The sequence below is a fragment of the Onychomys torridus genome, chromosome 3, assembly GCF_903995425.1.
Source record: "Onychomys torridus chromosome 3, mOncTor1.1, whole genome shotgun sequence".
NCBI lineage: Eukaryota > Metazoa > Chordata > Mammalia > Rodentia > Cricetidae > Onychomys > Onychomys torridus.
In genome coordinates this window covers 110929583-110941680 of record NC_050445.1, presented here as the reverse complement: position 1 = coordinate 110941680, position 12098 = coordinate 110929583, and the positions used below count along the sequence as shown (strand labels likewise).

At 42.8% G+C, this 12098-nt stretch overlaps 1 protein-coding gene across 3 annotated transcripts; it reads right to left on the bottom strand.

Annotated features, from left to right (window-relative positions):
* Positions 1 to 1637: 1637 nt before the first annotated feature.
* Positions 1638 to 10908, bottom strand: LOC118579927 (CCHC-type zinc finger nucleic acid binding protein). 3 transcript variants are annotated; one of them, XM_036181745.1, is made up of 5 exons: positions 10711 to 10908; positions 4396 to 4533; positions 4205 to 4297; positions 3847 to 4045; positions 1638 to 2956 (listed from the first exon to the last, which is right to left on the bottom strand). In XM_036181745.1, the coding sequence occupies exons 2-5, from the start codon at positions 4517 to 4519 to the stop codon at positions 2839 to 2841; spliced, it is 534 nt and encodes a 177-aa protein (XP_036037638.1). In that variant the 5' UTR covers positions 4520 to 4533; positions 10711 to 10908; the 3' UTR covers positions 1638 to 2838. The 3 variants fall into 3 exon arrangements, with proteins under 3 accessions (XP_036037638.1, XP_036037637.1, XP_036037639.1); XM_036181744.1 differs by having other exon boundaries at positions 1995 to 2956; positions 3847 to 4048; positions 10711 to 10869; XM_036181746.1 differs by having other exon boundaries at positions 1995 to 2956; positions 3847 to 4048; positions 4417 to 4533; positions 10711 to 10869.
* Positions 10909 to 12098: the final 1190 nt, after the last annotated feature.

Genomic DNA, 12098 nt, shown 5'->3' with positions numbered 1-12098 from the left:
TGGTGGCACAGGCCTTTAACCCTAACACTCGGGAGGCAGAGGCAGGTGAATCTTTGTGATTGAGGCCAGCCTGATCTACAAACCAAGTTCCAGAACAGCCAGGACTGTTACACACAGAGAAACCCTGTCTCAAAACAAAAAAAAGAAAGAAAGAAAAAGAAAGAAAGAAAGAAAGAAAGAAAGAAAGAAAGAAAGAAAGAAAGAAAAGAAAATAAACACTCTAGGTTTCTGTAGAGCAAAAGCTGCTTAAGTCTGGCAAAATGGCCTACTGGGTAAAGGTACTTTCCACCTAAGCCTGATAAGCTGAAGTCAACCCCCAGAACCCATGTAAAGGTCGAATAGAAATAACTCCACAAATTTGTCCTCACACACAGCCTGGCATGTATGTATACACATAAACCCTACAGTTTTAAAAAACAATTTTAATCTTCTGACTCCCAACTAAATCCCACAAAACTATTTATGAAGACAATGCTATCCTGATGATTTTTAAACCACATGGGTTAATTTTCCCAATTAAACCCCAATCCTACAGGAATTATAGACCAAGTAGCTCCTACGTATTAGTTGGGCTACATGCTCACACCATCAAGAACAAAGTAATCCATGTTTTACAAAGGAACACTTGTGGTCTATAGAACTGGTTAACTACTTACCAAAGGTATCAAAACACAGGTAAGGGTTGGGGATTTAGCTCAGTGGTAGAGCACTTGCCTAAAAAGCGCAAGGCCCTGGGTTCGATCCTCAGCTGAAAAAACAAAAACAAAAACCACACACACACACACAAAAAAACCACAGGTAAGGGCTGCAGCTGAGCTATCAGAGCATATGGCATAGCATGTACAAGAATGTCTCTATGAATCCGTAATTGCCTTTGACCTCCAAACACTGTCACGCCACCTTATGTACTACAACTTTAGATCAGAGGCTGAAAAACCACACGAGCACTAAACCCCAAACCTCAAGGTTTATTGTGCACGTGCATGCATGCCACAGCTTGTGTGAAGGTCACCAGACATGATGAAAGCCAGTTCTCTATTTCCACCTTTACATAGGTCCCAGGTTGAGGCCCACTAGGCCTTCTTGGGGGGGGAGGGGCAGGCTTCAACTGTATTTAACAGTGATGTTTAAAACAGGTCATTCCTTACGCTGCTGTCTACTTTTAGAAACAAATTTACTAGGGTATTTAATATGCTTGGCTACTCAGACATACCACTTGCTCAGCAGAAACACCAAGTTTCAGTGTAAAACTGAGCAAATATGTCACAGGCACAGCATAGCCAAGACACTCCAACACTAGTCACAGTAACAGACATCACAACTGACCAGAACTATCTACAAGGATAAAAAAAGAAATGCACCCAATGTGAAGAATCCCATGCTAATGAGAGGGGACCATTAACTACTAAATGGAAAAAACCCACCAATTATATTTTGGAGAGCAGGGTAGGAAGGGTGCTTAAGGTTAACCCTAAACTATATCCCAATAGCTTGCTTTTATTATCTATAAAGTGAAGGCTAATCAAATGATTCTTGGGGCTACGTAGAGATGGGGACAAGGAATCTAACAATTCAGATCCTTCAAAATTATGAATGAATGAACGGAGGAGAACTAAGACCATTGTAACAACAACAGGTCAAGAGAATTTTCTTTAGTGCAAGGGTGAAATCAAAGCATAATGGAAGTCAGTTCTTTTTCCACCTTTACATGGATGTGGGTACCAAATTCAGGTCACCAAGCTCATGCGACAACTGCCTTCACCCACTAGACCTCTCTAGCAGACCCATAGAACTTTCTATAGTCCTGCAAATGCACAAAGTACTCAAGCCATTGTGTGCTTTTCCTTACTGAAGGTATTACTTAGCATAGAAAGAAAAGTCCAAACTGTCATCTTTCAGTCCTCTGCATTCCCCTCTTTAATATGGCATTTTGTTCTATATACATTGATGAAAATTCAAAACAAACAAAAAGGAACTTTAGTCAAACTCCCCTTCCTCCTCCAGCTTTATTGGAATAGTTTAAAATTACATTTTCTATTTTCTAGGACTTCAGTTGCTTTTTCCATCTGACTTTTAAAAACTGATTACAGCAAATGAAACACAGTTTTCTAAGTGATATAGTATACAAAAATAACATCTTGATTTCTGTGAAAATGCATTTCTCTGCAATTCCTGAATAGCTCCAAATTATGCTAACTCTGAGCGATGTTTACTCTGGGTTTTAGATTTAGTCTTTGAAAAAAATGTGTTCTACACCTTTGCCATCACCATCTGTCTGGGATGAAGCTGCTCCTGTGTTAGGCTTTTATCCCGATTTCTCTGGCATAGACAGCAACACATTTGTCTTCTCAGTTTACTCCCACCCAACTGTATGCTCTACGAGGGCCTGATACAGATGTTACTTGATGTTATTTAATAGCTACTGAGGTCAGACAATCCAAGGCCGTCATTACGCTAAAAATTAATGTTATTTATGGAAGCCCAGACGCTTCCAGAATTGGTTTTACCTCCTACATGGGAACACACTCAAACCCAAAGGGGCTTATTGGTCTGACTGAACTCTTCCCATTCATTAATCCCTATTCACCAGTGGCACGGAAAGGGGGTTCTTTAACAAAGCATTATACATAACACCTCTACCAAACTAAACATAAACTTTTTTTTGTAGTTAAATGCAGAAATTCGGTTTTTTTCCACCCCTTTCCTCCTTTTACACTGCAAGTAAAGCTCACTGGCCTGGGAACAGCCTCTATCTGCCAACCTTTGGCCAGTGAAGAGGATTCAGAGAAAATAATACAACCATCAATCAGAAAAAGGAGGGGCGACAAAGGAAAATAATTAGGCTGTAGCCTCAATTGTGCATTCCCGTGCAAGATGCCCTGACTCGCCACAGCGGTAACAGTTGACTTCACTTGTCTTGCTGCAATTGATGGCTACATGACCAGTTTCACCACACCTAAAAAACAAATAAATTACAGTTGACATTGCTTCTCAGAACAAATAAAACTGCTATCAAATCAATGGTCAATACTAACAAAAAGCTATTAATATTAGCACAAGTTCTTTCTTCCTTAAAAGGACTATATATAAACTACTTTACTTTTGAAGACAGTCTCAAATATAAGCCAAAGGTGGTCTCAAACGCAATCTTCTAGCCTTGAGTTGGGACTCTAGATGTTACTGCATCATGCCCAGTTAAGATTCTAGGTCATTATATTTTTAAACTAAGAGCAGAATAGAGTAAAACTAGGTTCTCAAAAACCTAGTCATAAGAGATTAATCATCGCCAAGGTCAAAATATTAGCAAAGATGTCTGCTATTTGTAAATTAATCCCCATGGTTTCATTTACCCCAACAGCACTTAGTAACTACACCACACACAAACCATAGATCGTGTACAGAAATCAAATACAATTCCCAGGTCTTTGTTTCTTCTTTCCACCGTGGGATACAGGGCCAGAACATAGGCATGCACAAGTACTTTGACATCCACCAATCCCTCGCTGGTTTATACTGCACACTTTATGTAGGTTCAATGGCAGTGCCTGGCTACCAGGTTTCAGGCCTCAGGCCCAATACCCAGTACCACAAAGGAGGGAAAATCGTCTCCAAAAAAGACTAGATGAGACTGCTCAGAGGGTCAAGTCATCTGCCACGGAGGCTGACGTTCAATCCCCGGAACCCACCCCATGGAAGGAGAACCAAGTTCACAAGTTATTCTCACTTTCACCAAATGCACTGATAAGCCTCTCCACTCTCCCTTTAACAGACACCTCCACAAAAATCTACAATGGAGTCTTTTTGGGTTTTGTCCCCCACCCCCACAGCACCAACGTAATGACTCACCTATAGCACTTCACCTTGGTGCAGTCTTTTTGAATATGTCCAAATTCACCACAAGAATAGCACTTCTGCTCATCCGCGTGGTCACAGTCACGAGCCAGATGGCCTGGCTTGCCACAGTTGTAGCAGCACTGCTCTCGCTCTCTCTTGGGCTCCTTGCAGTCCTTGGCAATGTGGCCACCTCTACCGCAGTTATAGCAGGCTTCAACAATAAGGAAAAGAAGCAGACCAAGACTATAAAACCTTTACAAGGTGATGCTATGCTTTAAACCACATGCTACAAATCCTCTAAGCTAGAAAACATCACAAAACTGTGTGTAGGCAGACATCTCTCCCAGAGTATGAAGTGTTAAATACTTACCATCCTCCTGAAGATCACAATCCTTGGCAAGATGACCAGACTCACCACAGCGGTAACAGATATCAGGAAGAGATGAGGAAACAAACTGGAACCCTATTTTGAGCAGAAACGAAAAGAATTGGGATAATCAGGCCAGTCTCAGTATTAATGAATTCTGGAGTTCTTCAAAATTTTTTATTCGACAAAAATACCTCTATCCGAGGTAAAACCACCTCTGCCTCGGCTTCTCATTCCACGACCCCGACCTCCACCAGTAGGGCATTCCCTGGCCCAGTGGCCAGATCGTCCACACTTGAAGCATTCGTTGCTGCTCATAGCTGCAGTTAGAGCTTTGGAATATTAAAAAATAACATCAAACACTTGGAATTACTTTATAGTGGTTAGAACACCCATCTATATTCACTTGTGATTTATATACCCACTAACATATGCAAATGAAAAACCCTAAAACTGTAACTTTCTAAATGAGGCATATATGGATTAACATGCTTGTGTTAATAATCCCAGTAATACCTCACATTCTAGGTCCAGATATTTTACCTGAGTGTTTTGCCAGCATAACTGTTGTGTGGACACCTATTGCCCAAGGAAGCTTAATCTCAAAAAAGAAAAATAGAGGCTTACTTTTGCCAAAAAACACCAATTTAAAAATTCAAGCTAAGAACAGTAGCTGAGAATCCTGAGTTCTAGGTCAGCCTGGGCTATATATATTCAGATCCTTTCCCAAAAAGGTGAAAGCAAAAGTCAACCCGTAGTCAGTGAGCTCAGTAGTCTATAATGCACATACAAGTTGGCTTCTCTCCTTGGCCAGGCAACTCAAGTACACTGTCGCATGTACAAATAAATGCATTTAGTTATGTCTTTAGAGATTTTGATCATTCCTCATAAAAACTTAAAAAGACAGCTGAGAATTTTAACTTTCACTACTTGTGACTATTAGATTTCTCTACAGCCCCCTCACTTGTCCCCTTTTCTAACTTTTAAGAGCCACTTCAATACCAGGTGAATAAGAAAACCTCAACACATCTCCCAGCTTGGAATTTGTATTAAAATCCAGAGTACTTGTTAAAAGCTGCCAAATCACACTAACAATGCTTAGCAGAGGGCTAAGGCCAAGTAGTTCACCTCTGAATCACTACAGCACACCACATAGTGATCCTTTTAGTAGTTATTTATATAGCATGGCTTTTGGGGACAGTGGGGAAGTCTTAAGTCTTTTCTGCTTTGTACAACTGTGTATCTTATATAGACCCAACCCAATCTAATCAAATACCAACGGTAAAGTATTAAATAAATGTTTTCTATTACAAGTTACTATATCGCTAATTTACCACTATGGTAATGTTTTCAATTATGTACTCATTAAGGGTACAGTCGCTGTAACTGAAGTTTTCTCAAATCATGGGTATGATCCTATGAAAGCAGATTTTTAGGAGCCAAGGCTTTTGCTTACTCTGCTTAAAAAAAAAAACAAAAAAAAAAAAAAAAAAAAAAAAAACAAAAAAACACCTAATTCCAGGCCAGAAAGATGGCTCAGCAGTTATGATACTGGATACCCTCTTCTGGCCCCTACTAGCACCAGGTACGCACATGGCACACATAACCATGCAGAGAGAGTAAACCAAGAAAGTTCTAAGTGGAAAAAAAGTTATTATCTAACAACCCTGGAATTGTTGAAAAATTTCCACCATGGAAACTAAAATGAGCCAGCACCCAGGTCTCCATCTTACTGTAACTTGTCACACAAGCTCTTTTTATTAGCCTAAGAACTCAGACCTTTGTAGGATTTAAATCATAAAGTGCTACACAAAATGTCAAAATGAAACAAAAACAATATGGGCTAGGACTGTAATTTAGTATAGCACTTGCCTAAAATTCTTGAAGTCCTGTGTTCTATCCCCAGGGATACACACAGAAGAACATAAAAACCCGGGACTGAGGATTTAGCTCAGTAGTAGAGCACTTGCCTAGCAAGCACAAGGCCCTGGGTGCGGTCCTCAGCTGGGGGTGGGGTGGGGAGAAGAACCATGGTTAAACCCAGGTTAACTAGTTAACTAAGGTTAAGCATGAGTTACCTCAAAGACACATGGCTAGCTGGGAGCAATGACACTGAAGGAGTATCTGGATTTGAATGGAAGGCAATATGGACTACTCCAGCCACATCCCCCATGGCTGTTATTCCTTTACTTTATAGGTGTTCGGTTTCAAACATCTGTTAAAGCTTTATGACCCCTGTATAATCAAGGTATCCTAAGTCTTCAAGTCAGGCTATTTACAGATATATTAGAACTCAGATTTGTGTAGTTCAAACTCTCACAAACTCAAGCTTCTTGTTTTAAAGTCAATTTCTTAGATGAAAGTGATGAAGTTTACCAGAAATACAGGCTGAATTCAGTATTAGAAATCAACTATCTTTTCAAAATTAGAATTATAGAAAATAAAGCAAGGTATGGTGGTACTAGCTTACACTTGGAAGAGGCAAGAGAATCAGTTCAAGGCCAGCATTGGCTACATGAAACCTCGTCTCAAAAAGGGGGGGGGGGGGCGCAGAAGCACTATATACATGGGCTGGAGATGATCACTTATCGCTCTAGCAGAGGATCTGATATCCTCTTCTGTCCTTTAGGCAACTCTGCATGTGCATGTAGGCACACACACAAAAAAATGTATTTGGCAGAGAAGGTCACAACCTGCAGTCAGAAGACCACTTCCATAAGATCACTTAGACGCCAGGCATGCTAAACTAAGAGGTTTGATCATTTTACAGATTTTTGAACATACTCAGGGCTTTACAGATTAAATAACAGAACTTTTGGCTATTTGTCTTCATTTTCAATAACACATTTATACCAGTAAACTATATACAGTCAAGACTAATAGGAATTCTAATAAAACAATCATCTGTAGGCTGTGGTTCGGTGGGAGAGTGCCATTAAGGAACCTCAACACAGGAAAAAAAAAAAATCATAACTACCTCCTAGATAATGCATTCGTATTACATAAGAATACTGAAGAGAATCCCAGCCCTCAACAAAGTAGGTGTGTAATGAGCTATCTTTACTATTTCATCTGGCTTTCCTAACACGGTGGTTTACATTCATTTGTATGCTCTGGATCAATTTTTCCCAAGCAGGGGATTATCCCTGCCATATCAGGGTTGCTATACCTAGACCATAGCACAGTTCTTGCCCTCTCAACATTTCATATTATTCACCAGTAAATTGACTTGGTACCACAATACCACACATTCTATTGTTAATAAACTAAATATAATAAAAGGAAGCAAGATACAGTGTGTGTGGTACCTGATTCTGGCCACCATGATGAAAAATAGCTTAACAACTGGGAGGGACTGTTTTACCCTACAATTCACTACCTGACCTTGGTTAATTACATCCATTTCATTTCTGCCTGTCCTGACTACCTGTGCAAGGTCTTGATTAACAGCTGAGTACCTAACATGTCAGCCATAAATATATAATCTATTATGCTAACCACTCTCCAAGGTATGTATTCTTGCTCCCTTTAATCCCAGCACTTGGGAGACAGAGGAAGGTGTATCTGAGTTGAATGCTAAACTGGTCTAGAGTTCCAGGACAGCCAAAGATACCCACCTGACTCACTAAAACAAAACAACAAAAGAGAAACAAAACAAAAACAAACAAAGAAAAGGAACAGATCACAGAGAACAAGTGACTTACCTACTAAAACCATAGAGGCAGACCCTAGTACTAACAAGATGTCAACAGTTTGTTCTAAATCTGTAAAATTAAGGCTAAGAGATAGTGATAAGAAACATATTGGGTTGGGGAATTCAGCTCAGTGGTAGAGCGCTTGCCTAGCAAGTGCAAGGCCCTAGGTTCGATTCTCAGCTAAAAAAAAAAAAAAAAAGAAAGAAAGAAACATACATGCATGCTTCCTCTTATATATTATTTGAATTCCAATGCACAAAAGTATCCACTCTTTTAGATAAATGAAATAAAAGCTAAACAGTTAAGACATTTTAAATTTATTCCCAGTAATCTTTCAGAGATATCTTGATTTTTAAGCCAAAATCTTTTTTCCCTTAAACCTGATTGTCAAACACACAACATTCAACTTAATTTCACTAGCTAAAAACCCTCCTTTGTAACTAGAGTCAACTCCAGATGATTACTATAACCCTCGTTATTTCTTCCATCCCTCCCTCCACTTTGGAAATAGGGTCTGCTGGCCCGGTACTTATTAGGTATAGGAGGCTGTCCTCAAACTGAGAGATGGGCCTCAGCCTCCTGAGTTCAGGGATTAAGGAGTGCCACCACTCCTGGATTCCCTGCCCTTTCAAAGCAAAATCATTCGGTTCCTAGGCAGGCCTATTTATTTACAATCCTGCCCATCCTCCCAAGTGCTGGGATGAAATAGGCATATACCACCACACCTGGCTTGTATTCCTAATGTCCAATTTGCAAATTCAGATTTGCAATCTGTATTTGAGACCTAAGTTCACTTTATTATCCCAAGTATTTAACAACCTGAAATTAGACACTGCCAGAATAAGAGACCCATTAAGTTAGGCAGTATGGAAAAGAGCATTCTCCACATAGCTGGCCAGGATGCCTTGGTATTAGTCTCTGGCTCTCAGCTTACTGTCAGGAGGCTAGGAAGAGGAAGGCAAACTCTCTGGGCAGGTATTTACCTAATGGAGCAATCATTCCAGCAGTGATTTACCAAATAATTTTATTAGGTTCTAAAAGGCCAAAAGAATCGTCATAAATCATTATGAAAATTTTAATACTTTAAAAATTATTTTTGCCCACTGCAGTTGTTCAATTGCCAGAATATAAGCCCTTGGTTTTCCACTAATTTAAAACATTTTACAGACTGCACATGTTTGAAATAAATTATCTCTTGCTATCAATATGAAAATGAATAATTCAAATACAAGAATTTTTTAATATGAAGTAGGAGGTAAGTACATAGGTACAATACTGTTAGGTTTTTAAAACCTGTTACCAGGAGGGGGTAAAATTAAGCCTTTAATTCAGCCCTTGGGATTCCAATAAATTATTCCCTTTATAGTCCAGTAAACAGAGTTCCTTGTAGACAAGAAGCAAGCTTAACAAGCTGGGGAAAAAGTACCTAGAATTATAGGGGTTACAATTTGATATCTTGCATTTTAACCACGGTAATTCTTTTACATAGTTTTTTCAGAATTAAAGAATTGCGCGATAGGATATTACAGCTCATCTGACTTTTAAAAATCTTACATTCAATAGGAGCAAATGGCTAACCTGGAAAATTTAACCCAAAGACTAAATCACTGGAGTAACTCTCTCCAAAACTTGGTCAACAACAGGAAATGGGGATTTTTATCTCCTAAAACTTAATTTGGGGGCAAAATGGGGATATAACTTAATTCCCCTTTACTTTAATGCAGACAAGTTGAGTGTCTTGGCTGTTTTGTGTCCTCAAGAATATTGCAAAAACTTGAAATCAGACGATTGCTGTGCAATATTTCATTTCCCCTAGACCCCCACCCCCACCTCAAGACCATTTGTAGTCACTTCCTCTGAAAGGGTCTGGTAGCTGAAGCCATGTGCTTGACATGTGGCAACAAGCTAAAGCTTTACCTATAAAATCAACACCCAAACCCAAACCGGGACGATCAGACCGTTCCAAAGCAGGTTTTCACGCTAATGAAAATCTAGATTCATCTTTGCCAAGTCTACTTCCGAGGCTTGCTTGTAATTTATATCCGTCTAATCCGAGAAATACTGGCAAAGACGTCTGACGCCAAGACGGCCTTAAAGGCCTGACAAAGTGGGAATCCTTCCCACCCCCGCCCGCCCCGTAATAGAGTTTGAGGACCTCCTAAGACTTGAATCTTATCGATTCAGGAGAAAAGTGGTTTCATTTGAGCAGCAGAGCAGAAGAAGCCGTTTAGGAAGGCAAATTACAAGAAATCAGTTGGAATAAAGGTGGGCGGTATGGAGAACCGAATCCAGGCTCCTGAGCCTTACAGCGAGCGGCGTGCGCGGGCTTCGTCACGGGTCGGTTCGTGAGGCCCCGCAGCCGCTGGCACATGGCCCGCCAGGCCTCCACCCGGCGGCCGGCCTGCGGACCTCCTCCGCGGCCAGGCTCCCTCCCCGCACAACGCCCCGTTCCAGGAGTTCCCGCCACACCGGCCCTGGGCGCTAGGCCCGCCCACGACCCTCTTCGCCTCGGCCCCAAGGGCGCCGGGCCTCGTCGTCGCACGCCTGCGGCCTGCGCGGCCGTGGGCGCCGAGCGAGGCCCCCCCACGCACCGGCTCCTACTTCCCCCGCCGAAGGACCGCCAACGCGGCCACTCATCTGCGGCGGGCGGGAAACCAAGGCCCAGGAGGCAGCCAGGCCGAGCCCCGCGCCTGACGCAGCAGGGAACAGGCCAAGGTGCGGCCGCCATCGCGCCTCGCAGCTCCGGCCCTCCATCGGTCTCGGCCGCGCCAACCCCACATCCTGCACAGCGCGGCCTCCACCCTCATCCCTCACCTTCGGCGTCTGAGCTTCCCACAGCGGTGAAGACTCGGACCCAGGCCCAGGAAGGCGACTCGCAAAGCAGCGGCTGTTTATTTTCAGGGTCCTTGCCTGCGCCACACGCGGGTCTGCACACGGCCCCACACACGCCGCTGCGCACGGCTCTCCTCCGCCTCGCCCACGCGTCCAATCAGCGCAGGGAACTGAGCCGGCCAATCAGAATCGCCCGCGGGGAGCGCGGCCTAGCGCGAGGGCGGCCTGGGGCGGGGGCAAGCTCCGCCTCCACGCCCCGCCTCTTCCGCCGTGCCCCGCGCGTGGCCTTCCCGCCCGTCGCGGGGCTCGGTCGTGGCAAGGCTCGTTTCGCAGTTTTCCTTCAGGCGGTTCGTCCCTCGAGCCTTTGCTAGCCTTCCCCCAACTCCCAAGTAACCGCTCCCGCCAGCTGTATTCTATTGTCCGGGGCAGTGGTCGCGGCTTGCGGCAGCCAACCTCTCTGCCCGGCGCATCCTAAGCCGGTGGCACTCAGAAGCAGGCCAGGTTTCCAGAATACCCATTCTTAAGTTTGGCGGAAGGTCGTTGTAGCCTGGTCATAGAAGTGGCTGTGGCCATCATTACGCCCCATGAGATGCGTTTGGTTTTTGTGCCTCCTGATTATAACCTGCCATCGCGCTGCTAGTACCCCTGGATTACAATCCTCCCAAATGAAAATGCCTAATGAGGGTGAAGATGGTGACAGGGTACTACTACTGAGAAGTATGTCGCAACACTCCTTGTGATCCCTAATGGCTGACATCCATAGGATTTATGGGTGAGAGAGGAGGCCAGGAAAGTCATGGCTAGGCTGCTCCGTTTAGGAATGACCTCCAGTTTGGTGGTATCTCTAATAGAGATTCTGTGTGTAGTCATAGGCCTTCAAGAAGCCTTTCATGTAAGTTTGCGTTTTAAGTCCTGGGTTTAATCCCCACTAGTACCACCACCCCACCCCACCCCCAAAAAGTTGTTCTATGTAAACTAAAACATTCTAGAACTCTGTCCAATTTTGGAATGAATTTTTATTACAAACATGAAAAAGCTGGAAGATTCTCAAGTCGCCTGAGGCACTAAAATTTGTCTAAATATTAATACACTTGTCAAGGTTAGTCATATTATGACTGCTGTGTCCCAGCAATGGACTATGTTCCCACTAATGACTTAAATCTTTAAACTTAGATAGAGGCCTGCAGAAATGACTTAATCGTTAAGAGCACTTGCTGCCAGGCACGGTGGCACATACTTGGGAATTAGAAGCAGTAGGCTCTCTCAGTCCAAGTTTATCCTGATCTACATAGCAAGTTCCAGGCCAGCTACATGGTAAGACCCTTGGGATGGAAATACACTTTAGTAGTAGAACATTTGCCTTGCTTGTA